This window comes from Propithecus coquereli, unplaced genomic scaffold (assembly GCF_000956105.1).
Source record: "Propithecus coquereli isolate 6110/MARCELLA unplaced genomic scaffold, Pcoq_1.0 Scaffold362, whole genome shotgun sequence".
Classification (NCBI taxonomy): domain Eukaryota; kingdom Metazoa; phylum Chordata; class Mammalia; order Primates; family Indriidae; genus Propithecus; species Propithecus coquereli.
In genome coordinates, this window is record NW_012149308.1 from 1077453 (window position 1) to 1095475 (window position 18023).

At 37.4% G+C, this 18023-nt stretch overlaps 1 protein-coding gene across 9 annotated transcripts in view; it reads right to left on the reverse strand.

Annotated features, from left to right (window-relative positions):
- ADGRG2 (adhesion G protein-coupled receptor G2) overlaps positions 1-18023 on the reverse strand; it is a 67717-nt gene that overhangs the window by 27712 nt on the left and 21982 nt on the right. For 2 of the 9 annotated variants that reach the window (XM_012651697.1, XM_012651688.1), the window contains exons 2-11: positions 16382-16417; positions 13782-13829; positions 13659-13682; positions 12167-12205; positions 10167-10208; positions 7849-7902; positions 4475-4530; positions 3514-3569; positions 1047-1086; positions 550-587 (exon numbers count right to left, since the gene is read on the reverse strand). In XM_012651697.1, coding sequence (XP_012507151.1) covers positions 550-587; positions 1047-1086; positions 3514-3569; positions 4475-4530; positions 7849-7902; positions 10167-10208; positions 12167-12205; positions 13659-13682; positions 13782-13829; positions 16382-16417 — 433 coding nt within the window. The remainder of the gene's footprint in view (positions 1-549; positions 588-1046; positions 1087-3513; positions 3570-4474; positions 4531-7848; positions 7903-10166; positions 10209-12166; positions 12206-13658; positions 13683-13781; positions 13830-16381; positions 16418-18023) is intronic. The other 7 variants (XM_012651689.1, XM_012651692.1, XM_012651691.1 and 4 more) reach the window with 7 other exon arrangements.

Here is an 18023-nt window from a genome sequence, read left to right on the forward strand (position 1 = left end):
GACTCTCACGGAATGCTCAGGGTTCAGATAGTGAGATTACTGCCCCATAAGCCATGGGGTTTATGCAGCCAAGACAGCCAATGGACACGATTTAAAATGATAATCTATACAACCCCAAATGATTGTTGGGCAATCTCTGATTCACCCCTGCACGTACCCTTTAATTTCTTTTTTTCTCTTTCTTTCCAATCTGTTCCTTCCCCCTCTCCCTCTCCCAAGCTCCACATTATGTTCCTTCTTTTCTGTCTGGCCTTCACCCTGCCTGGACCACTATGAGCCATTTCTTGGTTATATTGGTGGCCCTCAGGGCTAAGGTAAATGGCCCGACACCACACATTCCTCTGTGCTTCATAAAGAAATGAGAAGATGGATATGACAGAGAGATCGGTGTTTGGAAAATTTAAAAATATTTAAATCTAAAATTTCACAAATATGTATTTATTTTAGAGGAACCCACTGAATTTGCAATTTAACTAGGTCTCCTTAATACTTTTATTTCTCACAAATGGAGAAATAATGATATTTACGAAAGTATTAAAAATGACTGACCTTTGGGCCTCTGCTGTAGCACACACTATAAAATAAGTCTGAAAGAAAGAAACACAAATATATGCGTATGTTACTTTCACAGTTGGAAATGTCAGAAAAGACTACCCAGGGCTAATCACAGAATTTTAGAACCACAAGAACCCCTAGGGATCATCCAATTCACAATCCTACCAGATTCCTGACATATCATCAGAGCTCTTCAGGCCTTGGATACTCCCAGTGTCAGAGAGGTCACTACTACACAAGGGAGCTCATTCTCCTGGAGTTTATATTTTAAGAAACTTTTGGTTTTACGTGAAGGAAAATCTACCTCTTTGTAATATCTACTTATTGTTCCTGGTTCTGATTTTTGTAATAACAGAACTAGTCCATTCACTCTTATACACAACAAATTTGGGGGAACTTGAATACCTATCTCCCCAGGAATGTAGAACCCCATGCTTTCCCCCAAATAATAACAGTAATTATAAACAAGGTACAGGGTGTGCTACGATTACCTCACTTAGAGTTTGCAGGGTTTTGTTGAGCTCTGATCGTCTGTTAATAAAATGAGAGAAATTGACGTTAAGGAGACCATGAAATTCAAAACAAGTTAGATTTTGAGCAATTAAATTAAGCACATGGTATTCATTGCTTACAGTGTTCACTCTGAAGAAACACAGGGTATAATAAGAGATTTCTATGTGGCAAAAATAAATTATTTATATGACAAGGGAAACTATCCAGACAGGCGCTGTATCAGTTCTAGCCAAGAGCAAGATATAAATTATGGCTGAACAATCTTGTTATTCATTAGGCTACTGCAACCTCCAGCCAGCTTCCCCTGGCACACGGCCAGGGCAAGAGCCGGCCTGAGGTAAAACTTTCTGAGAGGGACAAGCCACTCACCCTGGGGACGAGTGCCTCTGACTTCTTCCTCATTCCCTCTCCAACTGACCCAGCCCTCTCCTGACCTGCCTCCCCTCACAACTCCCCTCTAGAAATTTCTCATCCCTTTCCTCCAATCCTACTCCAACAACACTTCAGTTTCTTCAAAGTGGTAGAGCTTCACATGAAGTTAGGATGAAAGAAATCTAGCTAAAGAATTTACTCTAAGGCAGGAGCTCTCAACCAAGGGAGGCGCTGCCCCCAGGGGCTATTTGGCACTGTCTGGAGACATTTTGGGTTGCTATATTGGGGAGGGTGCTACAGGCATCTAGTGGGTAGAGGCCAGGGATGCTGCTAAACACCCTACCATGCACAGGACAGCCCCCACGACAAAGAATTATCAGACCCAAAGTGTCAATAGTGCCAAAGTTGAAAGACCCTGCTCCAAGGAATGGTGGCACCAGGCAGGGTCTGGAGGAGGAAGAGAAGGACCATGGCAGTAATCAGCTAGCTCCTCAAGTCGGCAGGAGCCACTACTCCATAACTATACTCAGAGGCCACCTTCTTTCTGGGTTTCCCCATCCCCTCCAGTCAGGTCTAACTGCTCCACCTGCTCTATATTCAGATACTTAGAACATCCCTTGGTACCCTAAACATGTCACCTTTGATGTAGGGTTTGTACTGTATCGTTACCAGTTGTTTGCATTCTGTGTCTTCCCCACCAGACTCTAGAGCCCTGGTTCTCAAAATTGGCCTCATCTTGGAACCATCTGGGGTGCACTAAAAAGTACCGGTGCCCAGGTCTCAGCCCCCAAATACTGATTTAATTGTTATGGAGTGTGCTGGGGCATTGGGAGTTTTGAAAATTCCCCAGGTGATTTTTAATATGCAGAGAGAGATGAGAACCAGTGCTCTAGACTTGGTTTCCCATCTCAGAGAGTTGGGTTTATCCCCCTTTGGATCCCTGAGGCCCAGCACGTAGTAGGTGCTCAATAAATGCTTGGTGACCTTGAATGAACTCAGCTCTATTTCTAGTGTAGTAATTAAGATTACTTATTCAGAAGTACGCTAAGTTGTGTTCTAGTTGTCAATTTGTGAGTTTTTTAAAAAATGTATCCTCTATTATTGACCATCTAAAGTTTGAAATCCTTCCAGGGTACTGATACCCTCTGCTTTTCATTTCACATATATAACTTGGAATAGTTAGGAAAGCTGCATTGTCATCAGGAGGTCAAAGGATAGGCATAAAGGACATGAATAACACCCCCCAATCCCAGTTCTCACTAGTTGAACTTTTTAACCACTATAAACTCAGTGGGCCCTAGGGATGTTTGATATCTGCCAAGTGGAATGGTAGTTCCTCTCTGCCTAGGCATTGCTGAATCATCAGAAGCAGCCAGGTCAAAATGCTATTATAATTTGAAAAGACCCCTAAGAAGAGGTTTTTGTTTTGGTTTGTTTTTATCTGGGAAAGGTTTTTCTTTTCAGTGTCATCACAGATACCAGAGCGAATTTAGTTCAAAAGTTTACAACAATCTCATTTGTGAGGTAGTAGCAATGTTGAGAGTAGATAAACTTCACCTCTGATGCTGCTTCCCTGCCACAAGGGCAGAGACGTGAAGTTGCCCCTTGCAGTGATAGTCAGAGATGGCCATGGGGGTGGCCGACATTTTGACCTATTGTCTAACTGAGGGCATCCGTTTGTAATGCATTTCTCTTTGTCTGTGCTTGTCCCTGAAGGCCAAGGTCTACTTAACAAAGCCCTCTCTCTGACTTTTGAACTGATGCTTCATGAAAGCCGGAACAAATCATATACATGGAGTCCTACCTTGAATTCTTCTTTCAACCATGCTGGATACAAAATCATATTAAAACCCAAATACCAATTTAAAGGAAGCTGTTATACATCAAAGAGAATAGCCTCACGGGGATATTAGTTAATGACAGGTGACTATGGTTAGTTTGCAAGGAAGATGAGAACCAATTAGCTCTATAACCTTTGGGTCTGGTTCTCAGTTTTCATAAGCAAAGATGGCCCAACATGTATTTTTCCTTAGTTGATGTCTGAAGATTTAAATCAAACAGCGGATTACTCACTTCAATTCACTTAGAGACAGGACTCCAGTTAAGGTGTCATTAGTTATCTCTCGATTCTGTTAAAAGCACAAAATCGTTAAGAATACAACAGACATTGTTTTGTTACGTTTTTTACACTCTCTAACAAGAAGTTGTTCTGTAGCGTTGTTGGCTACCCAAAGAACTACACCCCAAAGACTGAATCCTAACTGCATGGAATATTGTTTATTGAATGATCAAATTGCAGTTACATAGACAGGGGAGGGAGGGAAGGAGAAAATGGTTCTCGAAAGTTAATCCACATTGGCTGAGCCAGTTTTTCTTTATGTTTTCTTTTTTAAAAAAGCATTCTGAGTCAGCAGCTCTGATATGCCAATTTCTGTCTTTCTTCATTTCAAGGATTCCCCCAAAAGAACACTATTAAAGCTCTCACCATGAGAGGTACCAGATTTAAGTAACAGAGCCCAATTTTAAAAAGGAAACTTGATAGCAGCCATCACTGCATTTCTAGCAACTAGCTCATCGCCCGGCACATAGTAGGTGCTCAGAAATATTCACTGAATGAACAAACCACATTTGGCTGGAATCCTCTAAACCAATTTAGGTTATGGGTGTATCCAAATCGAATAGGATCGGATTCAGAAGATCATTCTTAGATTCAATACGTATATTTCTTGCTGCTAGGAGTTTCTAATATAATTTTAAATTTAATTGGTAATAAAATTGCTTCATATTAACATTCTTACTCAGTAGTAAACTTAGTGAAAACTAAAATATGTTAATTATTAAAAAAATATCATGATCACTATGAACTTAAGCCCTCACCACAAAGCTAGGGATTCCATAACACATATTTTGTTTAAGTTTGGTCATAAAAGTAAATATGCCAAAAATCATAAATAATCTGAACCTTAAACAAATCTTTAAATACGCATGCATTCATCTTTTAAGATTGTAATATAAAAAAATCTTTAAAACCTACCAGGGTAACGTTGCTTTTTTCGTCGTATTGAAACATTATCTCACCTCTAAAAAATACTAAAAATAAATTTTCAAAAAGAAATTTGATACTTGTACTTTACAGCCTGAGGATTAATACAACATAAAAAGATTATCAAATTACTTTATAAGCGATTTCATCAAATTCTTTGCTTTTATTCACATTTACTCTCTATCAGTAAGTTACACAATGGTATCGATATAATTTGCAGAAAATAAGAACTACAAATTTTTTTTTTTTTTGAGACAGAGTCTCACTCTTTTGCCCGGGCTAGAGTGAGTGCCGTGGCGTCAGCCTAGCTCACAGCAACCTCACACTCCTGGGCTCAAGCGATCCTCCTGCCTCAGCCTCCCCAATAGCTGGGACTACAGGCATGCGCCACCATGCCCGACTAATTTTTTCTATATATTTTTAGTTGTCCGATTAATTTCTTTCCATTTTTTGGTAGAGACGGGGTCTCGCTCTTGCTCAGGCTGGTCTCGAACTCCTGAGCTCAGAACGATCCGCCCGCCTCGGCCTCCCAGAGTGCTAGGATTACAGGCGTGAGCCACCGCGCCCGGCCCAGAACTACAAATTTTATGTGGGAATTCAGAAAGAGAGAAAACTTGTCCCTTTGTTAAGAAATTTTATCCTTACATGCTTCTTGTGTAACTTTGTTTCCCTTAAAGATGCTAAATGGGAAGACTGCGGCTCTAATGTGAACTTTAAAAAAAATCTTTTTAAGTAGTTATATTTACAGTTACATACATAAGGGAGAGAGGGAAAACAGAGTTTCTCAGCAGTTAAGCAACCTTATGGAAGTGTATTTATTCTTTGTCAGTTTTCTTGTTTTGTTCTGTTTTTTTTTTAAAAAAAAAAAAAAATACAGCTACTGAATGCAATGTCATTCCTAGGAACAAAGTTGAGACTTGGCTTTGAAACCTGAATTGTGTGGAGGGCAAATCTTTTCCTTAGTGAACTTGCTGTGGCTTTCACTCCAGAAATGCCAAAAAACCCTATTTTTAAAATGCTCACTTTGGGCAATATTGAACTCAATGTCAGTCAATCTGTTTCCTGTAGGATATGCCCCCAGGTCCTTTGACTCGATCTGGAAACAACTAAAATAGTGACCCCTAAACAGAAGTACATGGTGTAACTTCATAATCTATAGGGACCAAAAACTGGCCTCCAGAACAACAGGGCAAGAGCGGCATACGAACTAGAACAGGGTTCAGCCAATGTTTTTGGTGATAGATCAGATAGCAAATATTTGAGGTTTTGTGGGCCGTAAGTCCTCTGTTGCAACCACTTAACTCTGCTGTTGTAGCATGAAAGCTTCCACAGACGATATGTAAATGAACGGGCAAGGCTATGTGCCAATAAAACTTTATTTACAAAAACAGACCATCTTTTACTGCACCCCAAAGTACAACAACTGATTCCCATAGCCATGTACCCGATGGTCCACTTCCACTTAAAAATGGCCGACAAAGCCCCTAAACTAGTGATTAACATGATCTGTTTCAGCAACTTTTCTACTGAGAACCTCACTGTATTGATACTAAAATTTCAATTAATACAGTATATAATTTAAAATAAAGATACTTGATATCTGCATAGAATTACTTATCTATATTTTATCTTAGCTTTTAAATGCTTATTTAGATTGTGTGTGTGCACGTGTGTATGTATGAGCTAACACCCACAATTTCTCTCTCTCGAATTCTTATTTAGTGCATGTTGAGTTTCATAAATGTGCTGGGAGCACAGTGGTAGCAGAGCAACTAGGAAGCCACCACCTTTTGACCCTCAGCCTAACTCTTGGTCAGCTCCCAGTTTCTCCACCAGCCTCCATTCCCTTAATAAATCCAGATTGGAACCTGCAAGACGTGAAGGTTTCTAGTTCTGGCAGGATATCATGGGATTTCTGGTGCCAAAAGAGTTGGTTCCCTGATGAAGTTGTTTTCACCAGACACTAAAACAAATGGTCAATTCAGTCACCTAATTGGGGAAAACATTACTCCAACCAGCTTTCTGGCATCTGTTATTCAAGATGACCAGGTTTTTTTTGTTTTGTTTTGTTTTTTTAACTACACGTTTAATTTTCAAACAGTTATCAAACATCGTGTAGACACAACACTGAACTAGACATTAGTCACCAGCCCAAAACACAGATGAAGCACAAAAATAATGACATTATGAGGAATTTGGTAAAGGAAGGGTCAGAGAAGAGGGAGAGAAGAGGCAGGAGGAAAAGAGAAGTGAGAGTTATATAATATACGAAAATGAAATGTATCCAACACTTTTTTTTCTTTAATCAAAACCAGCTAGTATTTCCCTCCTATATTCTACCTGGAGCATAATATCAGCAGGAAGCTCAGATGAGCAAATCTCACATTAACACAATAGAAAGTGGGGAACATTCTCTAAATAGGATGTTTTCTTGTTTTCTAATCTATCCAACCTTAATTTATTTTACTTGAAATTGTTATCTACATTTTCCAAACAAATTACTAAACTGCTAAAAGGGACAGAATAAAAGAAAACATTCCTATAATGATTGCTTATTACTGGACTCACACTAAGACTTTAATATCATAAAATACCTTGTCACCTTCCTCTTCTCTCTTTCCATGATCTCCTGGCCAGTTCTGACCTGCCACACCATATTTTTCTGTTTTTCACATTTGCTTTCATTGGTTTTAACAAGGAAAGGAGCCCACAGAGCCAAACCAACGTGAGAAAAGTGGTTGTTTCATTCCTTCTGGCCCGTGGCAGAAGGGAAAATATTCCCATTTCAAAAATAGCATGTTCTCAAGAGATTTCCATCTCAATTTTTTAAAAAATAGTGGATAATCTTAGTTAGAGATGGCAAAATACACTATGGACACTACTACAGTTAGTAGCCAATTAATCTAGGTGTATGTGAGGTTTCAACATTCAACAGTAAATTTGTTTTATTCTTAGCAAAAGGCAACATCTTATTTCTAAGCTAGAATACTTAAGTTCCTTAGAAAAGCTGGAGGGATTTATATATAAGTGACTTTCAATAATTATTAATTTCATTATTAATTATGTTCATGAATTAACTCTAAGGGTATTAGTTATGGATTTAAAGCTATAATAAAAATATTTGTTGTAGAGCTTCATGAATCATATTAAGGAAGTTAATCCATCTTCTCAATAGGCAATGGGAAGATAATTTCAACAAGATCTAAAATTTGCTTTTGTTTTTATTGAGAACTCTTAGTAAACAGGTGGCACGAAAAGAGACAGATCAGAGAGGCACACATCACATATTCAAGAGGAAAAAAACAAACCAATTTTCTCTATGGAGCAAATTTATCCGGTAATGTGTAATGTACACAAGAACTAACCTGAATCATTGCAAATAGATGACAAATTGCAGGTATTTTTCTGGGGCTTGACCCCTGCAAAGAAAACACAACCCAGCCGGTTAAGAATGTCAACACTTGCACTTACATACTACATTGTCAAGAGAATTCACAAATTTAGGCATCAAATGTGGACCCAAAATATTATAAGCTGGATATAATTGGCTGGATGAATTCCAAAAAGACTAAAGCAATCAGAGTTTTCACTTCTTAGTTGGTCAGCTATGGAACTTAATTCTTTACTCATCTTTAGTATGTCTCTGACTCCCACCTCCTCCCCTAATTAACTCCTCTCCTGTTCATCTAAACAGCACCATGAATACAAATCAATTACAGAGACTATAGATGGAATAGCCCCGAATAGTACATCCTCCTTCCTTTCCCAGGTAGGGGAGCCCATGAACACGCTAATGTGACTGCTAGCTCTTTATGTAAATGTATGTATGAAATAACAGTGATGTCATGATATCATTTCATGGGCAAAAACTACAAAATTGAAAACATATTTGCTGAGCACCTATCATATTCTACAGGTTTGGGGAGGTTCCAGTTATAGACCCTGCCCTCAAGGAGCTTACAATCCAGTGGGTGACACTGGCCAGTAAACAAAGATTATTTTGTATTTACTTATTGGTGAAGGCAAAATGGAGTGGTGGCCAGGACAACAGATCATACAGTCATACGAAAGAGGCAGAGATGAATGGGAGATGAAATGAAGCATGTTAGGGCAAAAAACTTTGTACATATTAACCTGAGAAACACTTTCTCCTTTGGTGAAAGGAGAAGGACATCTCTTCTTTGATTTGAAAAGAGCCCAAGGTTTACTTCTCTAAGGATCTTTCCTTCATTAATTGCATCCTTTTGGCAAAGCATAAGAAATCCATAGTAAATGGGAGGGGCAAATGCTGATAATGTATTAAGCAAACTGCCAAGGGACAAAGCTTGTTATATTAAGAACTATTGTGGTCTCCTTGTCAGGTCTTGTTTGGTCAGAATAATGTACGCAATGCTCAACGGCTAGTTTATTTCTACTGCACATTACAAGTCCTTAATTCGTTACTATGAGAAAACTAGTTTGGACACAAACTAAAATTATAATTCGAGTTAGCGCATGTGATATGGTTTCTGCCAGTATGATTTACTGGCGGATAGGCATCATGCTTTAGCTAAGAGCTTTGATTTTGTGAGCAAACTGAATTTCGGTGCCAAAAGTTACCTGACATGTAGATTTCTATATTGTTTCACGGCAATGTTACCCACACCAAAAGAGAAAGATTTCATTTTAAATATACTTGCTTATAGATACAACTCACTATAACATATATACTATGCAAATATTACGCAACATATAGGCGGTGGGTAGGAATGCTTTAAATGTCCTTTAAGCCACTGGTCTATTGCTTGCTAAGCTTTTCATTCTACCATCTCACATCTTTTTCTAAATTTTAGCTGCACCTCCATTTCTAGTGATGTGTGTCTTTTTGCTGCTCATTTGTAATGAGAATTTTCTTTCCTGTTGCTGGGGCTCTTATCTGTAATCTCCTCCAAGTACATGGCCACAGGCCATTCCTTAAACTACAAGAGAGAAAACTGTCTGTAAAGGGTCAGATAGTAAATATTTTAGGCTTTGTGGGTCATCTGGTCTCTGTTGCAACTACTCAACTCCACTGTTCTATGTAGAGGGAAAGTAGCCATAGAAAGTATGTAAATGAATGGGCATGGCAATGTTCCAATAAAACTTTATTTACAAAAAGAGGCACTGGGCCAGATTTGGCCCACTGGCGATAGTTTGCCAATCCTTGCTTGATATCAATCAGAAGCCCCTGTTGAGCATGTCTTGTGTGCCTAGTCTTGCATCAGGAACTTAAAAGTATACCTTTTCTTTGATTTGAAAAGAGTTTGAGGTTCACTCCTCTAACTCCTCCATTAAATTGCATCCCATCTATAAACTCATTAGCACCAGCCCCTCTATCTCTCATGCCTCTTAACCATGTCAGAAATACTTGTATAATCATTGTCTTTATCTGCATGCATGTTAATGTTAGTTTTCTATTTCTTTGCCTTGTCTCCCCCCATAGACTAGAAGATTCTTGAGGATCGATACTGTGTCTGATCATTATTATATAGCCCCAAACACCTAGTACAACTTCAGGCATCCAGTGCATAAACATCTATTCATTAAGAAAAGATTCTATTTTTAAAAGTTAGGAAAAAAGAGAGAGAAATCATAAACACCAGCCATTTGCTTAATTTTACTTTAATTATAAAAAGAAAGTCTTGGTATTGATAATAAGTCATACCTGATGCATTGAAGGTTTTTACTATAGTGATTTTAGTTTTTTCTGCAAAGAAGCAATTTAAATATTAGAGCAGAATTGTTGCTTGTTTTTAAAAAACAATTTGCCATGAGTATCATTGTAGTGAAGTGCTAAGAAAATCACACTGTTGACGCCTTTAAGACACTATCGGTCATGTCATCTGAGCAACAGAATAAATGAAAATTACATACACAGATCATGTAGCATTGGCATAGGGTGGGTCTGGGAGTTGGAGTCCCATGTTTACCCAGTTAGATCACACCCATTACACAACCCACTGCTTGTGTAATTCTATTTCAGTTTCCATGCACTGCTGCTAGACAAATGAATGTGGACTTATACTTCAGATATGCAGAAATAAGTCATTATCAGGACCTTCAGGTGATAGGTTGTAAAGAGCAGGTGATTCAGAGTAAAAATTAATGTGAAATAGTACACATGGGATCTAAAATATTGCTACTATACAATCCAATGTCCTGCTATCTTCTTTAGGCATTAATACAATACTATCCCCATTGTACTGATAGATAAAACTATTCTCAGGGAGGTCAAGAACATCCACGTACAGTTACGTGAGCCCACAGCAGAACCAGGACTGTTCAAAGTCAGTGATTCATAGGCAAACATTAACATGCTCTAAAGAAGCAAACTTTAGAAATATCTTCCTGACACACTTTGGGGACAGAGCTCATGGTTCATTTTCCCAGATAAGAGAACCAGGTCCAGAAATCTTTGCTGGAAAGATGGCCAGTTAGAAGAGGCTGTGTTCAGAGCATGGATTTGCAAAGAAGCTCTGTCTCTCGGGGTGGATGGACAAATTCTGAAGAAACGACCAAGCTCAGAGCTTGGAGACACGCTTAAGAATGATAACATTATACTGACCATTTTAGAAACCTCATTTGTGTGTACATTATTGATGAGTTTCTGTTTCAATGTGTGACCCATGGGCAATGATTTGGTAATTACAGGGGCTGATAGGATTTTGCATCAAGAATCTCTTAAATATATTATTTTGTTTGCCCTGATATTTTTCTTTCCAGAGCAAACAAAACACAACTGTGAAAAAAACTTCTGTTTTTAGTAACTAAAGTGTTTTTTGGGAAAAATGCTCAACTTCACTTATAATCAAGAATGAAAAATAAAACCTAAGGAATGGAGAGAAAGATTTAATAGTATATGACATAGTCTCAGCAAAGGGACAGTGACACAGACATTCTCATCCACTGCTGACAGGTATGTTGCTGGGTACAACCTGTCTAGAAGGTAATTGGGCAGTAGGTATCAAGGGCCTTAAAATATTCACACTGCTGACCCATTATGTCCAGTCCTTGGAATGTATTCTACAGAAATTAGGGATGAATGCAAAGATGTTGGCACCAGGATGTTCATTGCAACAATTTCTATTAAAAAGACAGAAACAACTTTAATGTTGAACATATGGTACATGATGGAATATTACCAAGTCATTAATAGTAAGGGACACTGGAAAATATTTCCAATTTAATATTAAGTCAAAAGAGCAAAACATAAAAATCTATGTAAATGATAACATTTTGCAAAGGATATATAAAGTGTATGTATATAAATATATGTGTATATGATACTGAATGGAAATATACCAAATATTAATAGCAATAATCTTAGGAAAGTAACATTAAAGATGATTTCTATTTTCTTCTTTGATTTCTCTATATTCTCCATTTTTCATGAGCTAATATGTATCACCATTATAATCAAGAAAAGAATAAACGTTATTTTAAATGGACTGCTAGGGCCGTAATAGTTTGGAAGTTTGGGAATGTGGTGACAACAGAATTATAGTTCAATGTCAGAGTAAAAGGGGTCATAAATCAATGGTTGAAGCCACAGGAAAGTGGGCAAGGAGACAAAGGAACTCTTTAGTAATCCAGTAGACCACCCAAGTGAGAAACTCAAGAGGCCACAGAAGAGAAGCCATTACATTTAGAAATCACTTGATGTACCTGTTTTGTTTAAAGTAGATAATACGCTTGAAGTAGCATCTGAAATAAAATAATACAAATTAGCGTTAACTACTGGCATGGTTAACAAACATGTGTGTCTTCCTAGGTTCCTTAAACGTTTTCCTTTTTACCAAATCTGGGAGATGTCTGAGAGTTTTGCAAAAGTCAGATGACACTACTCAATATTGTCGCTGCCCATCCTCTCACCACTATCTGGTCTCTAAGCCTAAGAGATAATTCCTGAGCAAATGCTCATTAGTTCAAAGTATGTTTCTAACACATGGAAACATTCCTATAATCATTAGATTTAAATAAACCCATTTATGTTGTTTAATACTTTGTCTCCTTTTTTCTATTATAATGAAAGTCCCTAAGGGATATGATATTTCCAATGTTAATACTGACTTTAATATATAGCCCTGTGGATGTACAATACATCTGTACCAGCAGTACCTTCTTATGAAGTAATTTTAAATCATTCTAGTTTAAATTTGGAGTTCTTGAACATCATATTCAACTAACTTTCAGGAAAATGTCATTTTGATCCTGTTTGATTTAAAATCCAATTTGAAATCTATTCTATTGGTATGTCTTTAAATGAAAATCATTCTAGAATTTATTATTCTGGATGAAATTTTGGGAAAACACTCAAAAGGCATTATTACATTATCACACTTAAAACACATACACACACACACACACACACACACACACACACACACAACAGCATTCAAAAACTGTGGCCAAAGCTAAATTGAAGATATTTTTTTTTGCTGTAAAAAGTAATTGCATATAAAAGTGATAATTTTGGCCCTTTCCATACAGCCAAATATGAATTTAGACCAGTTTCGATCAGTCTGAGTTGCAGCAATGATTGTTTAGATCCTTAACCACCAACCACATGGTGAGATTGGATTTTAACTAAGGGCTTGTGAAAAGCGATGGGGTTTGACCACGATAAGATGGAAGGCTGTCTACTCAGAGAGGGGAGCGAATAGAATGTGCTGTCCTGCCCACCTCCCTCGAATACAGCCCACTTTTTTGCCTTTTTCTCTAACGTGATGAGGAAGCCATTTTTTTTCCATTTCATACTATTTAAAATTGATCAAATTATCTGTAAAAAGGCTGTCTTTGAACTCGCTGTGCCTCCAAATCCATGCTGAATCATATTGAAGTCACTGGACGTGCTTTTCACTTTTAAACAATCTGTCATGTAAAACTTGTTGACAATGTGTTGGAGAGCAAGGGAAATGGAGTGTTCAAAACATGACTGATATTTCTTTTCTAGAACAGCTGGAGTGGTGGAGAAATTTATCATTTAACCAGAAAGTTTAGGTTACTCTCCGGGGTTGACAAGTTTTGTTTTTGTTTTTTGTTTTTTAGCTATTTGAAACTACTCAATGCATTCAGAAATAATTTAGAAATGGAAACCATTCATTATACTTAGATATTAAGAGTTATCGATTTTCACTTGCTTCAGAAAAATTCTTACCATTGAGGCTTGTCGTTTCAACCTCTTTTTGTCCCGAGGAGAAAAACAATACAAAGGTATAATTAAAACAAAAACCTTAACAAATTGGGCTAAATCTAGGTTTAAATTTTTTCAGAATCTTGCCTGGAGTACCATTGGAGTAGGGAACCAAACGGATAAGAGATGGTTCAGCTGCAGGAGAAAAAAAAAATTTAAATAAATACTTTGAAGCAATTGTTTATTAAATGTTAAAGAGTTAGAACTTTTGAAATACGATTATGAAAACAAGTAGAAAACATACTAGCAGACCAAGATGTAGTTAAATCTGCAAGTTTCATAATCACTCAGTGAGTAGACATTTCATCAGAGAATCGTAGAGAAAGAACCCAAGATGAGGAACCTGAGACCTCTGTTCCCAAAGCCTACTACTATTCCTACTACGGAATAGTATGGAAATAAGTTTAGGAAACATACCAAAATACAAGAAATACTACTCCTAGAATTTTTCAGCCAGACAGGTCTAGAAAACATTTAAAATAACTGTTGAACTATTTAACACGATCATGAAATATGTTGGCATGGTGCCTTCATTCTGTTACAGTGATGCCTGGCAACTCTTCCCACAGTGAATTTGAGATTAAAAATATTGCTACTACTCAATATTGTGCTAACACAATTTCCTGGTAAGTTATTTTAAAATACGGCTGCTATTAAGACAATCAATCAACTTATAAATTTCCTGTGGAATGACTCTACTACGCTAAGAAGTCAGTCTACTACACACATTTTGCATGTTTAAATATTAAAAAGATCCAATGGCTTGACCTCTACCTAAACCTGGGAAAAGCAAACATAAACATTTTACAACTAAGTTTTGCAGTAGGCAGCCTGATTTTTAGCCGGTATGGACAAAATTTGGGTGTGTCAAGGCATTTGGCTAGCCCGTCTGTTTTAGACCGTTCATGTGTTGGCTGAAACACATGCATCCTGTCTGTCGACATTATTGCTTCCATATTTTGTCATTTACTACATTGATTTATTTTTTTAAATTACCAAGGATATTTCTTGGGAAGTTAGAGAGTTCCTGAGCAATAACATTCAAAGTGTGGATATAGAATCCTTTGTTCTTGGGGCAGAACAAAATAAATTGGCCAAAGCTGGTTTTTAATTAATGGCTATTTATTCTTCCAAATGTTGATAAATGGTGACACTGTGCAAAGAGGCCTGTGGGCACAACTGCCCGTTCAGCCCTCCACGCCACACTGGCTCCTAACTTCCAGTTTGTGCAGCTCTCCCCCAGGGCACCCAGAACCCAGGCTGTGACTAGAACCATTCCCCATTTCAGGCAAACAAGATTTTGCAGATTATCACTATGATTAAGTTTGCTGAAGGCTGTTCTATTGGAAGAAAAATACAGTGGTTCATTGTGCCCTTGAAGCTTAACAACTAGGGGGCAAACTGATGAGGTAAAATGAGCTTGAGCTTTGGAGGCTTGCAGTCCTGGGTTTGAATCTTTGCCCTATTACTTAATAATTCATAATAATAATAGTTATTATTTATAGAGTTTACTCCGTGCCAGGCACATGTGTTAATCTCATTTCATCTTCACAACTACCTGACAAGAAGGTATTGTTATCCTCCCCAATTTACAGATGAGAAAACTAAGGCACAGAGAGGTTAAGGAACTTGCCCCAAATCACACAGCTAGCAATGGGGGTAGAAGGGTGGTGGCCAAATTCAAACCCAAGTAGTCTGGTTCCAGAGAATGTATTGAACATGAGCAAGTTTTATCCTCTCTGAGCCTCAGTTTCTTCATCTATAACATAAATATAATGAGTCCTATGGTGTAAGATTGAGAGGAGAATGAGAAGATGTCTGGAGACTTCCAGGCATATAGTGGGTACATGAGAAGTAATAGCTATTATTACTAATTTGATTTAAATAAATGAATTAATAACAGTAGAAGCTCATTTCCACACAACTAAGGATAGAATGTGAGTTGACTCAATCCTTGTCATAAAAGATTGTTCTGGAATATATGGTGTACCAGAAAAAATACAGAAGTAGGAGTTAGAGAAGCCATGTGCTACCTCTGTGTGATGTAGGGCAAGAAGCTGTGTGATCTTAGACAAGTTACTCAGCCACTCCAGGCTTCATTATCTCATCAACTAAGGGACAGGGCTGGACTACTTTAGCCCTAGGGTCCCGCTCCAGTGAGCAGTCTCAAACTGGGTTCTGTTCCTGGTTCCTGCCAATATGGGTTCTAGCTATAAATTTCTCTCTAACATATTTGCCTTTCCATTCTCGTGAGTGCTAAGCTCTTTTGAAAAAAATTCTTTCCGTCGGGGTACTGAGGGAGGATGTTTAAGAGAATGTCTCATCCCTTAAATATAAGAATATCTGGCATGTTTATGTTCTTGATATTCTTCAGGAGACTTGTGAACTAGAATATTAAAAAAACAAACAAACCTGACAAACTCAAAGCAGTTACCATAATGAAAACCCACCATTTATTCCCCAGTGATTTAGTCCTTGGCTTTGTCCAGCAATATGGAAGGATCAATACACCTGTCCTCTTGCCTATGTTTGCTATTGATTTTTCAGGTGTAGGGTTAATGACATAATTTAATTAAGCTGCTTAGAGGAAAACAATTTCGGTGTACCTGACTACAGGCCATATTTCGTGGAGAACTTACAGAATAATATTTTCCTGAAATTCCCCAAAGTCATAAAAAACATCTTACCAGATGGCGAAGACAAACTGGAATTATCAGCATTTTCTGCGGAGGAAAAAGGTGATTTAAAATTAATTTAGTTTCATGAGGACTAAAGTCAATAAAATTGTATTGTATTAAGGATTTCATTAAATAAGTACATTTTAGCTGTTCTTGTCACACAAAAAAGTCTGTGAGATGATAGGTATGTTAATCGGCTTCACTATTATAAGGACTTTACCATCCATAGGTATCCTATAACATCATGTTGTAAACCTCAAATGTACACAATAAAATTAATTTTATAAAATAAGTTTATGCACGAATTTGTAGATTAACGTCTTTAATGGGAGTGAATGTAAATTGAGTTGCAAATAGCTACCAAAAGAGGGCAGTATGTTAATTTACTATTATTTTCAATAGCCTAATCAGTACTTTTTTCCAATTCTCTACAAAGACCCATCTTTGGTAGAGCAATCTTTCCAATTTCCTGTTGATGGTGTTCCATATATTTTGTTACACGATGGTTTAGCACATTTCAAACTAAAAATGATGATTTCAAATAAGAACTTCAGGTGTTGGCTAATATTCATTAAAATGTATAAAAGTCAATGTGTACATCTACATAAATTAAACTTCCATTAACTGTGCTTCTCTTTAACATGGGCTTTATACTTAGTAAGTCACTTTTTTTCTTACAAGTTAAATGAGATTAGACACCTCTGGGCATATAAACTACAAGAGCTGCTGAGTTATTTATCTTGAGAAAATGCTCAAATCTCTTAAAAGAAAAATAATATACACTTATTGGAGAAACTTCAGAAATTACAGATAAACAAAAAGAAGAAAATAAAAACTACCTATAATTTCATCACCTAGAGACAAATGACATTAACATTTAGTATATATTCTTTTCTATGTGTATATGTATGTCTACATATGTATATAGATATATGCATATATGTGTGTATATATGATAAGGATCATATCACACAAAAATATTCACAACATGATTTTTCTTATGAGAATATATCCTGAAAATTGTTCTATAACATTAAACAATTTTCCATAACACCATTTGGGATGGCTGCATAGCATTTCATTGCCCGGATATACCATTTATCTATATAACAAATTTCCTTTTAATGGGCATTTTGGTTGTACAATTTTTTTTTTTTTTTTTTGGAGACAGAGTCTCACTCTGTTGCCCGGGCTAGAGTGCCGTGGCATCAGGCTAGCTCACAGCAACCTCAAACTCCTGGGCTTAAGCAATCCTTCTGCCTCAGCCTCCCAAGTAGCTGGGACTACAGGCATGCGCCACCATGCCCGGCTAATTTTTTCTATAGATTTTTAGTTGTCTGGCTAATTTCTTTCTATTTTTTAGTAGAGACAGGGTCTCAGTCTTGCTCAGGCTGGTCTTGAACTCCTGACCTTGAGCAATCCTCTCGCCTCGGCCTCCCAGAGTGCTAGGATTACAGGCGTGAGCCACCGCGCCCGGCCTGGTTGAACAATTTTTCATGATTATAAACAATACTGCAATAAATCCTTTCACCTAAATTTTTGCATACATACTTGGCTATTTCTTTCAGAAATTCCATGAAATTTGATTGTCAAAATGCCCTACAGAAAACTTGAACCAATTTATATTATCCTGTGCCATACATGGGAGTGT